The following is a 23,600-nucleotide window of genomic DNA, read 5'->3' as shown; positions in this document are numbered from 1 at the left end:
ACTGACACACACTAACAAATTCGGAAATAAATAGTTTGGAAGGAATCAGTGGCTTACTGTGAGCGCAATAGTGATTGCTTTGTGACGCTCACAGTAAGGCACTGATTCCTTCCAAACCACTTATTTTTGGATATGCGATTTGCTGGGTAGATTATCGATGCGATTCATGATGATAAATGCTTGTCTAGCCGTGTAAGATTTTGAAAGTAGGATGTTGACATGATCAGTCCAATCAAAGCTACGGTAGATAAACATGTGATTTGATGTAATGGTATCTGTTGCAATGACCTTGAGCCTGGACGGGGCTTCTACTGTAAATCTACGGCAGCACCCAAGAGGGCTTGAACTGCCTCGCTCGCCCTGTAGATTCTGTAGTGATGTAGAGTCCCCATGAGTGACAGAACACTGAGCCAATCATGGTGCAACTAGAGAACATTACCAACGCCTACAAACTGTGCTTTTGCTGGCTGCCCCTCCACCACAGAAAGCACCGAGCTGGGATGAAACACCTGCATTTTGGAGTTGCCTTACACAAGAAAGACAGTAGACCATGTTGGTACAGTATGCAGCTTTATTAACTCAAGGATTTCATATATATAGTTTGCAAACTGACAAATCAATAAACCATATATTTTTGGGGGTGCTAAACAGGTGGGGAATCCACTGGTTGTGCATATTTTTTTAGGTCAAACCCCCAATGAACCCCAGTTGGTGCATTTAGCATAGACTATTAAGCTGTCAGCGAGTGTCAGCGGAGTGAGAGAGCACACTGTCTTAGATATAATAGAGATCATTTTGCACAGAGATAGGAGGGCTTGATGAGTCAAAAATAAATCTACCTCAAAGCAGCTTTTGGTAGACAGTGGTGTCATAACAGCTATTATCAAAGATGGTTAGGATAATGGGCTTTATAGTGAAGTTGAAAGGTGATATTAGAAACTTCCTCTGTCAATGTTTTCAGGTTTATTGCAATATGTGACATCGCTGTCACTTATTGGTTTAAACCTTAATGAACCAATCAGCAAATCCATCGGCCTATATCCAGAACCGAAGGGCTGCATCTCAATAGCACTGACCTGAGGGCACATGATAGGTGAAAGAAGCAATGGATGATGGATGGCTACTTGGAACTTCAGAAAGCTAGCACAGACTATTGAGACTCAACAGTGAGGGTGAAGAAGCTCTACTTTGAGTGTGACTGGGCAGGGTTTGAAACCCGATATCCTGCACACCATAAGACTGTTGGCACACTATGCTTAAGTCCATGCATTAGCGCTGGGAAGTCTTCGGGTCTGAGGCAAAGTAACTTATGACATGAAGCAGTGCCTTGTATTACTAACAAAGTTCACTCATCTTATTTCACTCTGTGCCCTCGAGTTCTGCTATAATATTGAGAAATATAGCAACCCTGTGTCTATCTTTAGGAACAATTCAAGAGTTAAGTGCTTGAAAAGGCCCAGGTGCAGTTGTCTGACCCTATACATGTGTGATGTGTCTGAAATCCCCCTCCGCTTACCTCGACAGCCGCCTTGGCACGCTCAAACTCTTCCTCCAGGGACTGGTTTCTGGACAGGAGGGCACCGCCACCGAACCGCTCTTTACTCAAACGGCCCTGTCTCACACACACACACACACACACACACACACACACACACACACACACACACACACACACACACACACACACACACACACACACACACACACACACACACACACACACACACACACACACACCACACACACAGAGAGAGGGGTGCAGTGTTAGCCATCTCTGCCTTCCCCTGGAGTGGCAAATATCACTGCCTCGGCAAAGCCTTTGACATGCTCAAGAAGGCCAGCGGCTGGCAGAAGTGCCTCCGTCAGCGCCTCCCAGCCCCCTCTAACACTTTTCCCACTTATCGGCACCACTCATCTCTCCAACCTCACTATCTCATCTCCATTACAGATTCATTCCCCTCTTTGTTGGCCAGGTCTTACATCACATGCCCTTTGTATACTTTCCATGCACTATTATAACTCAGAAATATGCTGATTGTAGCTTTGTTATAGCATCTGACAGTACATTGTGCTTAGGGCTGTTTCGGTGAATGTATTACCGCCACACCGGCAGTCATGAGTCATGACCACAGTCAAATTCCACGTGACCATTGAGTCACGGTAATCTCCTTTTACACTCCCTGGACATGCATTGGTAGTACCCAACTTGCTAATGACGTCAGGTCGCTGGTACTCAGCGCTCTGTTGTCCCTCTAACCACTCTGACATCAATGCCAAAGCAATCAAAAATGATATCAAACACAGTATCATGCTTTTAAAACTCCCCTCACTGTGATGATCAATTTGAAGAAAGTTCAACGACAGGTTGAAACTGAGTGGAAAACATGGACGTTGTGGATGTTGTTTCAAAGCCAAACACAACAAAATGGACCGAGCTTTCTATGTTGATGATAATTCAAAAACACCCATACGCATATATTAGAGCTTATGCATATGCCCAAGGCCGAAAAAAAAAAAAATGAATTCAAATAGTGATTGTGCTGTTATACAATACATAGCCAAATAGCCTCCAGCTTACACACAGCAGAAAAACATTTTAAAAAATGCATAGATTTAAGATGTCTTTAGTACATAATTGGTCTAAGCTATACTCCAAAATTCAACAAATTCTAGTAATCGCCTTTGAGTGTGGACTGTATTATTATGCATACTGGATGGATTGGTTACCTTGTTCTACGCTCCAAACCTTCAATCCATGAGTCTGGGAGAGTAAAGGATGAATGAATAGTGGATTTGGATTTTGAATAGCCTTGTAATAGGTCATTTTTTAATATTTTCATCATTAATAGGCTGACATTACCTTTAGCTACAGAATATCTCACCACCATGCGTTTCCATCTCTTTTTCTCTCTCTGTCATGTGTGCTCCCTCTCCGGACTCTAGGTCACCAGGCTGCTCATTATGGCGCACACCTGTCACCATCGTAACGCGCACCTGCACATCATTAGACTCCCTTGGACTCCATCACCTCGTTGATTACCTGCCCTATATACAGCTGAAGTCGGAAGTTTACATACACTTAGGTTGGAGTCATTAAAACTAGTTTTTCAATCACTCCAAAAAATTATTGTTAACAAACTATAGTTTTGGCAAGTCGGTTAGGACATCTACTTTGTGCATGACACAGGTAATTTTTCCAACAATTGTTTACAGACAGATTATTTCACTTATAATTCACTGTATCATAATATATAATATAATTCCAGTGGGTCAGAAGTTTAAATACATTAAGTTGACTGTGCCTTTAAACAGCTTGGAAAATTCCAGAAAATGATGTCATGGCTTTAGAAGCTTCTGATAGGCTAATTGACATCATTTGAGTCAATTGGAGGTGTACCTGTGGATGTATTTCAAGGCCTACCTTCAAACTCAGTGCCTCTTTGCTTGACATCATGGGAAAATCTAAAGAAATCAGCTAAGATCTCAGAAAAAATTGTAGATCTCCACAAGTCTGGTTCATCCTTGGGAGCATTTTCCAAACGCCTGAAGGTACCACGTTCATCTGTCAAACAATAGTACGCAAGTATAAACACCGTGGGATCACACAGCCGTCATTTTGCTCAGGAAGGAGATGCGTTCTGTGTCCTAGAGATGAACGTACTTTGGTGTGAAAAGTGCAAATCAATCCCAGAACAACAGCAAAGGACCTTGTGAAGATGCTGGAGGAAACGGGTACGAAGTATCTACATCCACAGTAAAACGAGTCCTATATCGACATAACCTGAAAGGCCTCTCAGCAAGGAAGAAGCCACTGCTCCAAAACCGCCATAAAAAAGCCAGACTACGGTTTGCAACTGCACATGGGGACAAACATCGTACTTTTTGGAGAAATGTGCTCTGGTCTGATGAAACAAAAATAGAACTGCTTGGCCATAATGACCATCGTTATGTTTGGAGGAAAAAGGGGAGGCTTGCAAGCCGAAGAACACCATCCCAACCGTGAAGCATGGGGGTGGCAGCATCATGTTTAAGGGGGTTCTTTGCTGCAGGAGGGACTGGTGCACTTCACAAAATAGATGGCATCATGAGGGAGGAAAATTATGTGGATATATTGAAGCAACATCTCAAGACATCAGTCAGGAAGTTAAAGCTTGGTCACAAATGGGTCTTCCAAATGGACAATAACCCTGTCACGTCTTCCGCCGAAGTCGGCTCCTCTCCTTGTTTGGGCGGCGTTCGGCGGTCGACGTCACCGGCTCACTAGTTACCACCGTACTATGTTTCCCTGTTCGTTTGGTTTTGTCTTAATTATATTCACCTGTTTCATATTCCCTGATTATGTTCATTATTTAACCCTCTGGCTTTCATGTTTGTCTTGTCCGTGATTGTTTCCTGTTTTGTGGTTGTTGGAGGTGTTTCTCCCAGCCATGTTTTATTGCTGTAGGAGAAGTTGGATTATTGTTTTTGAGTAAAAACGTTTTGTTTGCACTCATCCCTGTGTCCTGCGCCTGACTCTGATATTTCTCCTACGAAAAGCATTACAAACCCAAGCATACTTCCAATGTTGTGGCAGTTTAAATGTACTTGGCTAAGGTGTAGGTAAACTTCGGTTCTTTTGGTTCCTTCCCCAGGTGTCGTTGTTTCAGTTTCCTGTCTGTGCGTTGTTTGTGTTTCTTGTTTTGTTCATTTGTTTATTCAATTATGCACTCCCTAAACTTGCTTCCTGACTCCCAGCGCATACGTTACGCTTTCCTTCATTCCTTACTGAAGTGCTCAGAGAGAGTGGCTGTCTACAGATTAATGAAATATGTTTAGTTGTGAAAACATGTTACTCTCGATGTTCCCGAACAGATTTCACTTGGTTTCCCAAATTAAGCACTGGGTAGCTGCAGTAACAGGGTTGGAGAGCCCATGGCATACTGAGTTCTGTCGCGCAACAATAGGCTGCAAGCTCCTCAAACAGTGGCTGATGCATGGAGTAAAATAAGTATTCTTATAAGACCAGACCCGGCATGATTGAAAAACGAACCACAAAAGCGGCCTCCATTCTCTATTCGAGTGCATACGGATTACATGTATTTTTTACCCTGCACCTGCCCATTTTATAATGGGCCATTTTAAACCGAAACAAATTTTCCGTATTAGTAAACACAAAATTAAATTGAGAATAGTATGATGCAGTGGCGACATGTCATTCAGGACGTCGCTGTAACGTCTGCGTCCAACTCACACTTCCAAACACTTAGATCCCCAGAATGCAGCCCACTTTCCAGCTCATTCTCCAGATCCTAATCACCTGTTCACACACCTGCATGTCATAATCCCACACTATTTAATTCAGTTCCTTGCACCCCATCACTGTGAGGTATTGTTTGTTTAGAGAAACACTTTCTCAGAGCGCTGGTTTTCCCCATCATGCGCTCCTCCCGTGTATGATAGTTTTTGCCTGCCTCACTCACGACACCTGTTGCCTATTCCCTGCCTGTACTGTTGCCATTTTTGGACCGACCGTGTATGACCTTCTGCCTGCCCCTGGACCCAGCTTCAGTGGAAGTCGGAAGTTTACGTACACCTTAGCCAAATACATTTCAACTCAGTTTTTCACAATTCCTGACATTTAATCCTCGTAAAAATTCACTGTCTTAGGTCAATTAGGATCACCACTTTATTTTAAGAATGTGAAATGTCAGAATAATAGTGATTTATTTTTACTTTTATTTCTTTCATCACATTCCCAGTGGGTCAGAAGTTTACGTACACTCAATTAGTATTTGTTAGCATTGCCTTTAAATTGTTTAACCTGTTGGGGTGTAGGGGGCAGTATTTTCACGGCCGGATGAAAAACGTACCCAAATTAAACGGGTTACTACTCTGGCCCAGAAACTAGAATATGCATATTATTAGTAGATTTGGATAGAAAACACTCTGAAGTTTGAATGGTGTCTGTGAGTATAACAGAACTCATATGGCAGGCAAAAACCTGAGAAAAATCCAACCAGGAAGTGGAAAGTCTGAGAATTGTAGTTCTTCTTTTGATTCTCTATCGAAACTACAGTTTCTGTGGGGTCACGTTGCACTTCCTAAAGCTTCCATTGGCTGTCAACAGCCTTCAGAAAGTTCTTTCAGCATTCTCCTGTCACTGGGCAGATAATAGGAGCTCAGTCACTGAGTGGACTGCCTGTGGACAAAGGGATTGGATATGCACGATCCCTCGAGCGCGCCGTTCCTTCTTTTTCTTCTTGAATCAATATGCTATTGTCCGGTTGGAATATTATCGCAAATTTACGTTGAAAATACCATATAGATTGATTTTAAACAGTGTTTGTGTCACAACTTCTACCGAAGTTGATGCCCCTCCTTGTTCGGGTGGTGTTCGGCGATCGACGTCACCGGCCTTCTAGCCACCATTGATCAGTTTTTCATTTTCCATTGGTTTTGTCTGGTCCCTTTACACACCTGTTTCATATCCCAGTAATTATATGTTGTGTATTTAACCCTTTGCTTCCCCTCATTTCTCTGTCGGTGATTGTTTGTTTGTTATGTACGTGTTGTTTCTGTATCGGTGTGCGACGGGTTATTGTTTTACCCAGATTATTTTTCTACGTTGGTTTTGGAAATAAATACTCAATTTTTTACCACTCTGTTTTCTCCTGCGCCTGACTTCCCTGCCACCTACATACATGGACTATGACAGTTTAACATGCTTCTAAGTACGGTAATGGAACATTTGGACTTTTGGTCTCTGGTACCGCGCTCGCGTGTTATGCCTTTGGATAGTGCTCTGAACGCACGAACAAAACGGAGGTATTTGGACATAAATATGGATTATTTCGAACAAAAACAACATTTCTTGTGGAAGTAGCAGTCCTGGGAGTGCATTCTGACAAAGATCAGCAAAGGTAAGAGAATGTTTCTAATACTAATTCTAAGTTTAGGTGGCCCCGAACTTGGCCGGTGTCTGTATAGCTTGCTGTGATGGCGAGCTATGTACTCAGAATATTGAAAAATGTGCTTTCTCCGTAAAGCTATTTTAAAATCTGACAGAGCGGTTGCATCCAGGAGTAGTCTATCTATAATTCTTTAAATAATTGTTATATATTTTGTCAACGTTTATGATGAGTATTTTTGTAAAATGATGTGCACATTCATTGGGGGTTTTGGTGGGAATACATTTTCTGAACATCACGCGCCAATGTAAAATGCTGTTTTTGGATATAAATATGAACTTTATTGAACAAAACATACATGTATTGTGTAACATAATATCCTAGGAGTGTCATCTGATGAAGATCGTCAAAGTTAGTGCTTCATTTAGCTGTGTTTTGGGTTTTATTGACACATGTCCTTGCTTGGAAAATGGCTGTGTGATTATTTTTGTCTATGTACTCTCCTAACATAATCTAATGTTTTGCTTTCGCTTTTGTTGTTTTTGAATTTGCCGCCCTGATATTTCACTGGCTGTGTCCCGCAGGTGTCCCACGTAGCCCTGAGAAGTTAACTTGGGTCAAATGTTTCAGGTAGCCTTCCACAAGCTTCCCACAATACGTTGGGTGAATTTTGGCCCATTCCTCCTGACAGAGCTGGTGTAACTGAGTCAGGTTTGTTGGCCTCCTTGCTCGCACACACTTTTTCAGTTCTGCCCACAGATTTTCTATAGGATTGAGGTCAGGGCTTTGTGATGGCCACTCCAATACCTTGACTTTGTTGTCCTTAAGCCATTTTGCCACAACTTTGGAAGTATGCTTGAGGTCATTTGGAAGACCCATTTGTGATCAAGCTTTAACTTCCTGACTGATGTCTTGAGATGTTGCTTCAATATATCCACATAATTTTCCTCTCTCATGATGCCATCTATTTTGTGAAGTTCCCTCCTGCAGCAAAGCACCCCCACAACATGATGCTGCCACCCCCATGCTTCACAGTTGGGATGGTGTTCTTCGGCTTGCAAGCCTCCCCCTTTTTCCTCCAAACATAACGATGGTCATTATGGCCAAGCAGTTCTATTTTTGTTTCATCAGACCAGAGCACATTTCTCCAAAAAGTATGATGTTTGTCCCCATGTGCAGTTGCAAACCGTAGTCTGGCCTTTTTATGGCGGTTTTGGAGCAGTGGCTTCTTCCTTGCTGAGCTGCCTTTCAGGTTATGTCAATATAGGACGCCTTTTACTGTGGATGTAGATACTTTGTACCCGTTTCCTCCAGCATCTTCACAAGGTCCTTTGCTGTTGTTCTGGAATTGATTTGCACTTTTCACACCAAAGTACGTTAATCTCTAGGAGACAGAATGCATCTCCTTCCTGAGCGAAATGACGGCTGCGTGATCCCATGGTGTTTATACTTGCGTACTATTGTTTGTACAGATGAACGTGGTACCTTCAGGCATTTGGAAATTGCTCCCAAGGATGAACCAGTCTTGTGGAGGTCTACAATTCTTTTCTGAGGTCTTGGCTGATTTCTTTTGATTTCCCCATAATTACAAGCAAAGAGGCACTGAGTTTGACGGTAGGCCTTGAAATACATCCACAGGTACACCTCCAATTGACTCAAATGATGTCAATTAGCCTATCAGAATCTTCTAAAGCCGTGACATTTTCTGGAATTTTCCCAGCTGTTTAAAGGCACAGTCAACTTAGTGTATTTAAACTTCTGACCCACTGGAATTGTGATAGTGAATTATAAGTCATTGGCCACAGATAAGATGACGTCAAATCACGTTATATCTAACATAGCTTTGATTGAACTGATCATGACAACATCATACTTTCAAAATCTTAGCTAACACACTAGACAAGCAGTCATCATCGTGCATCAAGTCGGCATTCTACTGGCAAATCCTTTTCAATTCTTATTATAGAAATTATAGATAAAATGTATCGGTGCTCATCGGCCATTGGACAAACAATTCACATCAAGTTGGAAATCGCAGCTCAAACAATGAGTGCTAAGGCGCCACTGCAGCCCCGGGTTCGTTCCCAGGCTGTGTCACAGCCGGATGTGACCGGGAGACCCATGAGGTGGCGCACAATTGGCCCTGCGTCGTCTGGGTTAGGGGAGGGTTTGGCCGGCCGGGATGTCCTTGTCTCATCGTACTCTAACGACTCCTTGTGGTGGGCAGGGCGCCTGCACACTGACTTCAGTTGTCAGTTCGACAGTGTTTCCTCCAACACCTTGGTGTGGCTGGCTTCCGGGATAAGTGAGCAGTCTGTCAAAAAGCAGTGCAGCTTGGCTCTTGACCTTCTCCAGGTCTGTAGGGGAGTTGCAGTGTTGAGACAAGATCATAACTACCAATTGAATATCACGAAAAAGGGGGTAACGCCATGGGCCAGGGAAAGTTTGAAAACACTGGCCATGCTGTCAATCCAGCATGACTTCTGCCGAGTTCAAAACAACTGGAACCTCAGAACTGGGAAATCTCAAACTTCAGTGAGTTCAAGACAACTGGGTACTCAGATAAAACTAGCTCCAAAAGGGAAAATACAGAAAATAATTTTGAACAGTCATCCAACTCAGAATTCCTAGTCGGGATTTCGGGCCTCTTTCTAGAGCCCACAAGAATGGACACCTTGCCACCTACCTGTGAATACAGCACAACAAGGTGAGTCCAAAAAATTTTTGTATGCTGCTACTGTAGCCAAGAAAGTAACACAATGTGTATGTTGTGTAGCAAGCTGTTAGTAGCCCATGTACCTCACCCTAATAATTTGGTCCCTTTCCTTCCTCATAACTTAGCCTACTGTTTTGACTTGATGGTACACATGTAGCCTATACCGTGTTTGACAAAAATATAATCATTGAATATTGTACGAGCTTTCATTGTCTGCTTATATACCCCCTTTATTTATCCTACGGTTCTGACTTGGTGTACAGGGAGAATACGGCCCATGTTCTGAATTCTGTCACTGTACATTTCAAAAGTGCTGAACAAATAGTTATATTGACTACGTCTATCCTAGCTTGCTCATTAAGGTCTTAATCGAAATTACAGATTGCCTCTTTTCCGCTTGTCGTTCCCTTATGCCATCTCAATTGTCAGTCGAAACCACATTTGTTTAAGCGAGTCAGCTATACCAGCTATGTTTTTTAAAAAGGCAGCAAATGAGGCTGAATGAACTGTTTCGCTGCCAGACAAGGCTCCGCTAATAGCCAGGTGTAGCGGTGGTGCTAAAAAGAAAGCTTTGCTGTTGGGACAGTTTATGGGCACCGTTTGTCACCGTTATAGTGCAATTTATGTATTGTTTAGTGTTGTGTAGTGGCTTTGCTGGCATGCATCTAAAAAAAATTATAGTTTAGTTTTCCCCACCGAGATTTACATGGTAAAATTGCCACTGGTCTGGTGGATGAAAATATGATCACTTGATGAAAGAACAGCAGCCTGAGGCAAGGAACAGAGCGCAAGGTTTTTTTGTGACTTTCTCAAGTCGTCAATAGCCTATAGTTGAACCAAGCAACCCATATACATGTACACAGTGTACAAAACATTAGGAACACCTGCTTTTTCCATGACAGACTGACCAGGTGAATCCAGGTGAAATCAATGATCCCTTATTGTTAAATACACTTCAGTCAGACATGGATTGTATGTGTGCCATTCAGAGGGTGAATGGGCAAGATAAAAATATTTAAGTGCCTTTGAACAGGGTATGGTAGTAGGTGCCAGACGCATCGGTTTGAGTGTGTCATGAACTTTAACGCTGCAGGGTATTTTATGCTCAACAGTTTCCCGTGTGGATCAAGAATGTTCCACCACCCAAAGGACATCCAGCTAACTTGACACAACTGTGGGAAGCATTCGATTCAACATGGGCCAGCACCCCTGTGGAATGCTTTTGTCACCTTGTAGTGTCCATACCCCGACGAATTGATGCTGTTCTGAGAGCAAGAGAGGGTGCAACTCAATATTAGGAAGGTGTTCCTAATGTTTTGTACACTCAGTGTATGTTTGGATTTCTAAGGGATGGATCGAAAATTACATTATGGGTACCTGGAGGAAAATGGGGGCGGGTCATGCTTTTTAAATTTTAGTCAAGGGGAGGGTTGAGTATTTTTCAAATCTAGTCCAGGGGAGGGTAATGTAATTTGTAATTGATAGAATGTTAATATTCAGTAGTATTCAGCCCGATGCCGCCCCACATCTATGATTCTCCGTTGGGTGCGCAATATCAAATGCGCCTGTACTCTATATAGTATGGTCTCAATCATATGATCCATAGCCTATAGGCTATGAAGTGCATGCTCGGAGAAGCACAGAGCAAAGTTATATTGATAATATAGCTGCTGGGATGGTGTACATAAAACTAGGCTGCATTACACAGTGTAATGAATATTCCAACCCTGAGACCCGGCCTGCTCTGCTCTTTCTGATCAAAAACGTTTTTGTGTGCTGCCTAACCAATGTTAATGTAGGACTACAGTGAGTTCAGGAAGAGAGTCAAAGGCTTTATCAGATTTTTATTGTTGTTGATTAAGTCTAGTCCAAAAAATGCACTATATTGCGTGCGGATTAGCCTATGTTATCTTCAGATTCAGAAGGAGAGCGCGAAGATGAGATGGAGGACCAAAGGTCAACTTTGATAGCTTGTTACTACTGTAAATGATTTTATTGAAAACCTGTTTCTTGCCCATGATGCAGGCCTATTTATCAGAGTTACCGACCTCATACTGTAATAAGCCAGATTCAAGTAACTTACATTATTGTGCTGAAACTTGAAGCACAATCATTCCGAAAAGGACAGATCATGGTGCTGAAAGTAGGGTCATTTTTGTTGGCATAATTCATTTAAACCGTCTTAATTTTAATTAGACTTTACTAACAACAAGAGGGCTTTGTGTTGGAGCCTATTTCTTCTTATTTAAGAAATGAGAGGTAGGCCTACCTGTTTGACAGACCAAATTAGGCTATCCATAGATTTGTCTGTCAATTCCTCCACCCACCATGCACTCTTTAAATAGACTACCTCTGTCAGTGAAGGGCTGTTAACTTAAAACCAAGACTCGAATTGAGGGGGTATGTCATAGGCCTACTTTTTATTAAAGAAAATGGCAAAAAGCACAGGCATACCCCTTGAATATATAAAGTGATCTATAACAGCGCTTTGATCGCGATGCTTTATGCTATAAACAATTAGTAAAATACCCGGGAAAGATGTGACACTCATGCATATGGGGATATCATTGTTTCGTTTCTTTGACATTGAGGCTGAGCTACAACCTTCTATAACCAAGGAGACAGAACATGGACTTTGCCTGGGAAGTAATCTAATTCTGTCACTATCAATTGATTAAACTACCGTAAATTCCGGACTATAAGTTGCAACTTTTTTCCCAGGCATTGAACCTTGCGCCTTAAACGATGACACGGCTAATATATGGATTTTTCCCGCTTTCAAATTTTTTTTTCTACAAAAAAACACATTCTGTGACGTGCTCAGTCTTTTGGCGGCATGAAGCTTTCATTAGACCAATGAAATTGCCGAACGGGTTAAGGTCAAACAACTTTTTTGTTTACTGTTTAGATTAAATCGAGCGCTCTCAAACTTCCCATCATTCTGATTACGGTAGTCATTTTGTCACCCTCATCATGGCAAAGACACGGAGAAATGCATATGATGCAGCTTTCAAGTTGAAGGCGATTGATCTGGCTGTTGGAAAAGGAAATAGAGCTGCTGCATGGGAGCTTGGTCTTAATGAGTCGATGATAAGACGTTGGAAACAGCAGCGTGAGGAATTTACTCAGTGCAAAAAGACAACAAAAACTTACTGCAAATTTTTTATTTTTTGTTACAAGCGTGTTTCGTTAAAGCCTATTTATTTTTGTTACAAGCCGTGTTTCGTTAAAGCCTGTGTAAAGTTAATTTGTTTCAATGTACCGGTAGGCACCTGCGGCTTATAGACATGTGCGGCTTATTTATGTTCAAAATAATATATATTTTTTAATTCAGTGGGTTTGGCTTAATAGTCCGGAAATTACGGTAATCACTTTTTGTACAATAGGAGATGTTAAGCCACGGAAGAAGAGTAGCCAGCAGTTAAAGCTTTTTTTCTGCGTCGGTGGGCCTAGGCTAGTCAGTCTGGGGTGGAAAGGTAGGCGTAACTTTTGAAAGTACCATGCTCAGATTCCCACGATGATTACAATTTAATTACTTGCAAACGGGGACAGTTTCATTGCAAACGAGACACATTGATTTGGCATTGGAGAAATATGACAAAATTGCATGACATTTTTATAAAAGGCTATTTTCTCAAACCTGCAAATATGATCATAGATTCATTCAATGCTTTTACTATTGTCACGTTCGTCGTAGGAAGGAGACCAAAGCGCAGCGTGGGTAACGTTCCACATTGTTTATTTAAATGTGAAACCTATGCAAGACAAACAAACTATAAACAAAACACAAACCGTGACGACAGAGGTGCTACATGCACTACCTCAAAATAATCTCACACAAACACAGGTGGGAAAAACAACTACTTAAATATGATCCCCAATTAGAGACAACGATGACCAGCTGCCTCTAATTGGGGATCATCCAAAAACCCCAACATAGAAAAACAGAAACTAGAACCAAACAACATAGAACTAGATAAACCCCCCCAGTCACGCCCTGACCTACTCTACCATAGAAAATAAGAGCTCTCTAAGGTCAGGACGTGACAACTATGAAGGTTATCTTTCCACCCCTACTCTTATCCACGGTGGTCTGCGAACCCACAACTTTCTGGCCCGCAGCCCTATGCGCTATGCGCTATGAAAATTCCTGCGTTTCCATGTAATGCTTACAGGACAAAGAACAGTTTCTACAACTGTATATCTAAGGCTCTGGTCTGTCCAAGAAATTAGGGTAAACAGTAGACAGGTTCTCTGCTTTGGGTATAGGGGACGGTCACAATTTTTTTTCTTCTAACTTTCAGGGAGGGTATATATTTTGCTGGGCCACTCATTTTCAGAGAGGTCCGACTTTCTCCATGTAACCCTTATTATAAATAAAAGTTCACTCCCTAAGACAAAGGTTTGAATGATTCACAATTAAAGTTACCAAATAACTCTAAATCTAGCGTGTAGGACCTATTTCAAATTATCACTTTTACGCTCAACATAGCCACTTCATACTCGCTCCAGAATAGAAGAAAATCCTTTATTTTACTTAGTTAAGTTCAAATATATTCTTATTACTATAAAACAATGGCCCGGGACTTATAAGCATATCTTGTCTGCTAAATGAACTAGCCTATGGCATGGCACATAGCCAGATAACATACAGTAAGTAGGCTGACTCATTCTGTTCTTCTGAAATACATTTTCTGCATATCATAATGTTTCTTTAAACCTGCCTAAAGTGATGGTGTATAATACATTTATTGTGTTGGTGCATATTAAATGGATTTAGACACTTAAATGTAGATGTTCCAAAGGTGTGCATCAGCAGCTTGTATACGTGGAGGCCTAGAGAAGCTAAACGTGTTCATCTTAAATCAGTGGAGGCTGCTGAGGGGAGGACGGCTCGTAATAATGTCTGGAACGGAGCGAATGGAATGGCATCAAACAAATGGAAACCGTGTGTTTAATGTATTTGATACCATTCCACCAATTCCGCTCCAGCCATTACTACGTGCCCGTCCTCCACAATTAAGGTGCCGCCAAGCTCCTCTGATGTTAATTAACGGTCAATTTCCATGAGACCGCCACAGCCCTACCTGTGATGATTTTGAAAAGACCAGTTTGCATATACATGTGTTGTACATGTATACATGTTTTGTGACTGCACAACATACGGTATGTAGCAAAGCTGGTAACAAATATTAATGGTGCTGCAATAGCATAATGCGTTTGGATGTAATGCATTATGTTGTGACGTGACTCATTAATCTGACTGTTATTTATCGAATCAGACTGTTTAATTGATACTCTTAAATTAATAATGTAACAATGATCTCATTAGGAATTTGGGGCACCATGGGAAAAGTTGTTTAACGAGTTACCCCTCCGACTCAATCATCAAGTTTGCAGACAACACAACAGTAGTGGGCTTGATTATCAACAACGACGAGACAGCCTACAGGGAGGAGGTGAGGGCACTCGGAGTATGGTGTCTGGAAAACAACCTCTCACTCAACGTCAACAAAACAAAGGAGGTGATCGTGGACTTCAGGAAACAGAGGAGGAAGGACCCCTCTATCGACATCGAAGGGACAGCAGTGGAGAAGGTGGAACGTTTTAAATTCCTCGGCGTACACATCACAGACAAACTGAAATGGTCCACCCACACAGACAGTGTGGTGAAGGCGCAACAGGGTTTTGGGTGACAGGCCAGATTTCTTCAAACTTTTACAGATGCACAATCGAGAGCATCCTGTCGGGCTGCATCACAGCCTGTTTCGGCAACTGCACTGCCCTCAACAGCAAGGCTCTCCAGAGGGTAGTGCGGTTTGCACAACGCATCACTGGGGGCAAACTACCTGCCCTCTATGACACCTACAGCACCCGATGTCACAGGAAGGCCAAAAAGATAATCAAGGACAACAACCACGCGAGCCACTGCCTGTTCACACCGCTACCATCCAGAAGGCGAAGTCAGTACAGGTGCATCAAAGCTGGGACCGAGAGACTGAAAAACAGCAATCACTAACTCAGAGGCTGCTGCCTACACTGAGACCCAATCACTGGCCACTTTAATAAATGGACCACTAGTCACTTTAAACAATGCCACTTTAATAATGTTTACATATCTTACATTACTCATATGTATATACTGTATTTTATACCATCTATTACACACATCCTATGCAGCACCGCCATCGCTCATACATATATTTATATGTATATATTCTCATTCACCCCTTTAGATATGTGTGTATTAGGTAGTTGTTGGGGAATTGGTAGATTACTTGTTAGATATTACTGCACTGTCGGAACTAGAAACACAAGCATTTCGCTACACTCGCATTAACATCTGCAAACCATGTGTATGTGACCCAAAAAATTGGATTTGATTCTATCTCACGAATTAAACTCTAAAGATATATAGATATCTCTTACGTCAATAAGTCAAGTATTCATTATTATTACCTCATATCAGTCTCATTCTGAACATCGCATACTCTTTGATATCTGCAAGAACCCTAACCTCATTGATGAGTCAGCAGTACACAAATTGCCTTAAAACCTGTTTGGGCTAGGGGGCAGTATTTTCACTTTTGGATGAAAAGCGTGCCCAGAGTAAACGTTTGACATGTTTGAACGAACGTAAATATAACTTTTTTTGACTTTTCGTTGTGAGATTTTCCTCGCACGTCCTACATTTTGAGTGGCTTACTGAACGCGCAAACAACATGGAGTTATTTGGACATAAATTATGAACTTTATCGAACAAAGCAACATTTATTGTTTGACCTGGGATTCCTGGAAGTGCCTTCTGATGAAGAGTATTAAAGGTAAGTGAATATTTCTAATGCTATTTATGCATTTAGATGACTCCAAAATGGTGGGTATCTGTAATTGCCTGATGTTCTTTTCTGAGCGCAGTACTCAGATTATTGCAAAGTGTGCTTTCCCAGTAAAGTTATTTTGAAATCTGTCAATGCGGTTGCATTCAGGAGATGTTAATCTATAATTCTTTGAATAACAGTTTAATATTTTATCAACATTTTATAATGAGTATTTTTGTAAATTGTGCTGATTCACCGAGAGTTTTGGGGGAAATACATTTTCTGAACGTCACGGGCCAATGTAAAATGGGGTTTTTGGATATAAATATGAACTTGAAAGAACAAAAAATGCATGTATTGTCTAACATAATGTACTAGGAGTGTCATCTGATGAAGATTGTCAAAGGTTAGTGCATAATTTTAGCTGGTTTTCTGCTTTTGGTGACGCTTGTCTTTGCATTGAAAATGGCTGTGTGTAATTTTTTGTCTATGTACTGTTCTAACATAATCTAACTTTATGCTTTCGACGTAAAGCCTTTTTGAAATCGGACAACATGGTTGGATTAAGGAGATGTTTATCTTTAAAATGGTGTCAAATAGTTGTATGTTTGAGAAATTTGAATTATGACATTTTGTTGTTTTCGAATTTGGTGCTCTGATTTTCACTGGCTGTTGAATAGTGTGAACCGCTAGTGAACGCTAGCGTCCCACTAGCCCAGAGAAGTTTTAATTATTTATTTACTAACTAACTAAATAATAACAGAATACACATACACTTACATGAGATAAAAGTCCCTAGTGGACTGACACGATATGACGGCTTGTTACACAATGGAAAGTGGGTGGGGAAAGACAAAGGGCGTCGACTTATCGTACATACATTTGGAATCTACGCTCACGGAAATACGAATTCTTAGCACCCTAACCACTGCTCATTCGGATTACAATTGTAATATATATTTACGCGTAGATGTGTTTCTCTGTCATCTTTCTGTTGAAACCAATCGATCCGTTTATTGGTAGTGGCTCGATGTAAGGCTCTTGTTGTCCTCCAGAGGTCACAATGTCCTTCTTAGTTGTAGAGCATCTCTGGTCTTAGAGTGTTCGTTAGAATAGATACTTCAGACGTGCCCACAGTTGTATCAGAGGGGATTGTCTTCCTTCCCACCTCCATTTCTTTTACTTTTTACATGCACAGCTGCAGACTGAACATTTCTGGCCTCCTAGGTGAGGTTATCTTCTTCTGTAGAGTTTGAGAGCTAACTATTTTGTAACGTTCTGCTCGCACTGTACATCGGCTGGTCTGTAGAGTTTAAACCATTTTCAGCCTTGTAGCCACCGATCCAAGCTGTCTGGTCTGTAAAGTGTAAACCATTGACGTCTGGTTTACATCGTCCGTCTGCTTGGTCTCTAGTTGATTATTCATGGTTCAGCTCCCAACCACTTTACACGCCAGCAGGAACCCGGCATGTTTTGGTCTTACCATTTTCAGCCGTGTAGCCACCTCTCCACACTTTCTGGTCTGTATGTTAATTCTTAGCGAGTCCTTTTAAGCACTCTAGCTAAAGGGGGTGTTCCGTCATGCTGACGTGAACTCTAGGCTCACTTGGGCGTGGCCACTGACTGGGCACAAGTTTATATGAAAAACTATTCTCCATTTGGAAGGCTAAATCCCATCGCTATCTTCACAAAAGTATTCTCATATTTAATCAAACTCAGCAAAAAAAGATAATTCGTAAAAATCCTAAAATTCACAGATCTTCATTGTAAAGGGTTTTAATACTGTTTCCCATGCTTGTTCAATGAACCATAAACAATTAACGAACATTCACCTGTGGAACGGTCGTTAAGACAATAACAGCTTACAGACAATTACAGGCAATTAAGGTCACAGTTATGAAAATTTAGGACACTACAGAGGCCCTTCTACTGACTCTGAAAAACGCCAAAAGCAAGATGCCCAGGGTCCCTGCTCATCTGCGTGAACATGCCTTAGGCATGCTGCAAGGACGCATGAGGACTGCAGATGTGGTCAGGGCAATAAACTGCAATGTCCGTACTGTGAGACGCATAAGACAGTGCTTCAGGGAGACAGGATGGACAGCTGATCGTCCTCACAGTGGCATACCACGTGTAACAATAGCTGCACAGGATCGGTACATCCGAACATCAAACCTGCGGGACAGGTACATGATGGCAACAACAACTGCCCGAGTTACACCAGGAACGCACAATCCCTCCATCAGTGCTCAGACTGTCCGCAATAGGCTGAGAGAGGCTGGACTGAGGTCTTGTAGTCCTGTTGTAAGGCAGGTCCTCATCAGACATCACCAGCAACAACGTCACCTATGGGTACAAACCCGCCGTCGCTGGACCAGACAGGACTGGCAAAAAGTGCTCTTTTTGTCTCACTAGGGGTGATGGTCGGATTCGCGTTTATCGTCAAATGAATGAGCGTTACAGAGGCGTGTACTCTAGAGCGGGATCGATTTGGAGGTGGAGGGTCCGTCATGGTCTGCGGCGGTGTGTCACAGCATCGTCGGACTGAGCTTGTTGTCATTGCAGGCAATCTCAACACTGTGCGTTACAGGGAAGACATTCTCCTCCCTCATGTGGTACCCTTCCTGCAGGCTCATCCTGACATGACCCTCCAGCATGACAATGCCACCAGCCATACTGCTCGTTCTGTGCGTGATTTCCTGCAAGACAGGAATGTCATTGTTCTGCCATGGCCAGCGAAGAGCCCGGATGTCAATCCCATTCAGCATGTCTGGGACCTGTTGGATCGGAGGGTGAGGGCTAGGGCCTTTCCCCCCAGAAATGTCTGGGAACTTGCAGGTGCCTTGTTGGAAGAGTGGGGTAACATCTCACAGCAAGAACTGGCAAATCTGGTGCAGTCCATGAGGAGGAGATGCACTGCAGTACTTAATGCAGCTGGTGGCCACACCAGATACTGACTGTTACTTTTGATTTTGACCCCCCCCCCTTTGTTCAGGGACAAATTATTCAATTTCTGTTAGTCAAATGTCTGTGGAACTTGTTGTATCTAGTTATGTTCATTCAAATATTTACACATGTTAAGTTTGCTGAAAATAAACGCAGTTGACAGTGAGAGGACTTTTCTTTTTAGATGGATACCTGATACACTTTCAGAGTTACCGTTACCTTGATGTAACACCCCCTGATGATGTCGCAAAATAATAAACAATGTGACAGGATTATTCTTTATGTCCCTACCAACCATACCATTTCAGAAAATATGTTCCAATGTCCAATCTTTTGATGTTACTGTTTATAGGCGGGCCACACTCTGTAACAAAGGAGTTTCAGTCTTCCAATACTGCAGGGCAAGAAATAGTTTTTGCAAACTATTTATGACCGGCTGTTAAGTGATAAAACCGTCCAACACCCCCTCCTGTGGGAGGGGTGGGGGGGGTCTGGCTATCTGTCAGCCATGTGCCAAGCTGATCTCGCGCCTTTGATCCTCACCAAGTAGAGAGAGTCATGACAACTACTAGAGTAACTGTAATTAGCAATGGTCAAGGAATTGAATTAAAAGGCAATTCTGCCACTTTTCAACCTCATTCATTATCTCCAGCACCAAAACAGTGCTAGATCTGTAGTTAAAAACATAAGGTGCTAAGAAATGCTTCTCTGTGACATCACAAGGTCGGATTAAAAGTAAGTAAAACGGTGAAATTTCAAAACCTGCAATGAGTTTCTAGCCAGGGGGAGGGTATTTTCTTACTCCCGACGTCACCGCTAATCTCATAGTGTTTGAAAATCGCTGTTTTTAAAATGATTTAACTTTGGATGATGTAATCGGTTAGAACTTTTTAACTTCCATGTTTTCTACAAAACGTAGAAATGTGCAATTTTCACATGGTATTGTGCTGGAGATAATAAAAATTAGGTTAAAGTGGTGGATATATCCTTTACGAACATGCTCTATGCAGAGAGCCATTTTATAGCCCTATGGTAGAATGCAAGTCAGTCGGCTCCCACTGCCACAGCTGCCTGGCTGTCGCATTCTGATGACTAATCTGTTTTGTAAGGCCTCGTGTCAGCTCTGCCACTACCTGTAACATCACATTTTCCATTTCCATAGCTAGTCATTAGAAAGACCTGATTTATGCGAGGTCTAATTGAAGTTGGCTTATCTAGATATTAATGGCCTCCAGAGAATTAACTTTACCCAGGTTAATGCCACTGATTATGTCAAGCAATTTATAAGGGCCAAAAGGAAAAAGAAAAAAAAGTCACGTTTCTTTCCAAACTTTCCAGCCAGTTCCACATGCTATTGTATACAATATGTCAAGGTACAGTAAAGCTGTAGGGAGGTGTGAAGGGTTTACCTAGTTTTTCAGATGGCTTTTGTTCTAATCTAGACCAATACTAAAAAATTCATTCAAACAAAGTATTCCTCTCTCAATACATTGTGTGTGTGAGCACCTGCCATTATTTACAACATCACTGTGCTGAAACGCCCCACCTTTGGTTATCTTTAATCCAAAATCTATTATTTAAAGAGATGTTGAAAGGTGATGCAAGCTTAGTTGGTCTGAGATACACTGTGGGCTCAAAGTAAAGGCTACTGAATTATTCATGAGCTATTAATATAATAATGGGTAGATAGTAACAGGACCCTCATGCAAACTTGTATAGAGACCACGGGCACTTAGGAGGGAAGTGCTTGACATTTGGACCACGGAGCACCACAAAGAAACAATTTCAAAAGCCAACATGGGACTCTTCTGGTTTAACTGGTACCTTTGTTGCAGAACCAACACTTTTAAAACTCAAATTACATTCTGTGGTGATGTCTGCTCGGTGCAAATGTCTTTCAATATCATAGGAAAGGATGCATAGAGAAGCTTACATGTCTTCCACTAATATACTGTCTGTTGAGCTGTAATGGAAGAATATGAGGTGTTAGCAGAAGATGGCAGGTTAAAACATGGTCACATCACAGGGATCCAGTACAGTGACTGGAATCAGGACATTGGCTTGACCACTATGGTTTATATGTGTCCCAAAACCCTTCCATCCAACAAAGCAGAGTTCTCTCAACATGTCACAGAGCAGCCTAACATGCTTCTAATCAAAACCATCCGTTTTCGAGGTGAAAAAAACGTTAAACTCCAAATACTATTGATTACAAGTGCAGACAGAACAGACAATAATGGTCTGCAATGACTACTCAGGACTCAGCTTACTTGAAATGGTAGGGCTGGCTCTGCCTCTGCTTTGGTATTCCCTTCCAATGAGTTCATGGAGGTTGCCTCTGGTTGTGTTTTGTAGTCTATAGACCTAAAGAGAAAGGATAATTAAACCCAAAAATGTAAAAAAAAAAGATGCACTCTGCATTCATTACTCTCTCAAAACGATTTAAGGTGCAATATGCAGAAATTGCTACATATTGCAAATAAGAATAGAATATGTTTCTAAACACTACATTAATGTGGATAGTCCTGCATAAATCGTGAATAATCATGTGTGAGAAAGTTAGACACACAAATACAGTATTCCCCCCAAGAAAAATGCTTACCTCCCCTGTCATTGTAATGGTGAGAGGTTAGCATGTCTTGGGGGTACGATATTTGTGCTTCTGTAACTCTCACACATCCTTATTCATGATTATCTGAAATCATGGTAGCATCCACATTAATGTAGAAGTGTTTAGAAACATATTCTATTCTTATTTACAATAAAAGTGATTCCAATGACAACTCCTTGACCCAACTGTGATTTGTAACTACAATGGTTTCCTGTTACCGATTTGGTAACAGAATTACAAAGTTTTAATCTCTTAATAATTAATAAACAAACTTTATCAGTAAAAACACTAATTGGTAGGTCTACCTTTTACTTGTTACTTCTGTGAACTTTCCTTATCCCTCCTCATGAGGGACATACATTTTTAAAATATCTTAAAGATATGTGGGGTTTTTTTATAACGGAATTACAAGGCACAAGGCAATGTTTTTTTAAACTTACAGAAGGCAAATAATTGTGTTTATTAGTTGGCAGGGGTCTTTACTTCAATATTATTGTGATTTTATGTATTTATAATACCTTTTTAAGACTTTTTCCTGGTTGATGTTGTTTAAAACACATTTTCCATTTGTTTTACCAGAAATCAAAGCCTTTGCTTATTCCAATTTTTTTGGGATCGAAAATGTTTATTCCACCTTTTTTGGGATGGAAAATAGTTGGAAATGTATATACAGTGCATTCGGAAAGTACATTTTGTTATGTTACAGCCTAATTCTAAAATAGATTAAATAGTTTTTTTGCCTCATCAATCTACGCACATTAACCCCATAATGACAAAGCAAAAATGTTTAGCAAATATATTAAAGGTAAAAAACAGAAATACCTTATTTACATAAGTATTCAGACCCTTTGCTATGAGACTCAAAATTGAGCTCAGGTGCATCCTGTTTCCATTGATCATCCTTGATGTTTCTACAACTTTATTGGAGTCCACCTGTGGTAAATTCAATTGATTGGACATGATTTGGAAAGCCACACACCTGTCTATGTAAGGTCGCACAGTCCAGTCAATTGAATTTACCACAGGTGGACTCCAATGAAGTTGTAGAAACATTTCAAGGAAAATCATTTTATACATTTTAGAGTAATACTAACATAACAAAATGTGGAAAAAGTCAAGAGGTCTGAATACTTTCCGGATGCACTGCATGCCTTCATTTCTCAAAAATATAGACTCTTAGCTCTCATTAGACACCCAATATAACATGCTCCTATGAACTGCTCATTTGTCCTTTTTTTTGTGGTTGATGGAAATGCATGTGTGTGAACAAACTGCAATTTAACAGATTTGGAACTGACTTAGATATAACAGGAAGGTTACTTACCACAGATGTTCGCTGGAGGAGTTTCTCGATGAACGTTGTCTTTCCAATTTCCACTTTCTGCTGCCGTTTCTTTCAGGGTGGAGGTTTAGCTCTTCCCATTTCTCCAAAGGAGAGGCAATGATGACTGGGAAGAGCAATCATGGAGAAATCAGCTAACAGCAGGGTACAATACAACATAATCAGCTAAGGGGAAAAAAACATTGCCATCTGGACAGAGTCATGGGAGGGACATGAACTTCGCTTGTAAATGATACCCAGGGTTATACTTACATTTTTTATCACAAATTACTTGCTACAC

At 41.3% G+C, this 23,600-nt stretch overlaps 1 protein-coding gene across 1 annotated transcript in view; it reads right to left on the bottom strand.

Moving 5' to 3' along the window:
* LOC106613494 (PEX5-related protein-like) overlaps window positions 1-23,600 on the bottom strand; it is a 227,169-nt gene that overhangs the window by 56,831 nt on the left and 146,738 nt on the right. Inside the window, exon 2 of the mRNA XM_082956582.1 lies at window positions 1,517-1,612. Coding sequence (XP_082812708.1) covers window positions 1,517-1,612 — 96 coding nt within the window. The remainder of the gene's footprint in view (window positions 1-1,516; window positions 1,613-23,600) is intronic.

Source organism: Salmo salar, chromosome 10 (genome assembly GCF_965601325.2).
Source record: "Salmo salar chromosome 10, fSalSal1, whole genome shotgun sequence".
Taxonomy (NCBI): domain Eukaryota; kingdom Metazoa; phylum Chordata; class Actinopteri; order Salmoniformes; family Salmonidae; genus Salmo; species Salmo salar.
The sequence above is the reverse complement of the archived record's forward strand: the minus strand, read 5'-3'. Positions and strand labels throughout refer to the sequence as shown.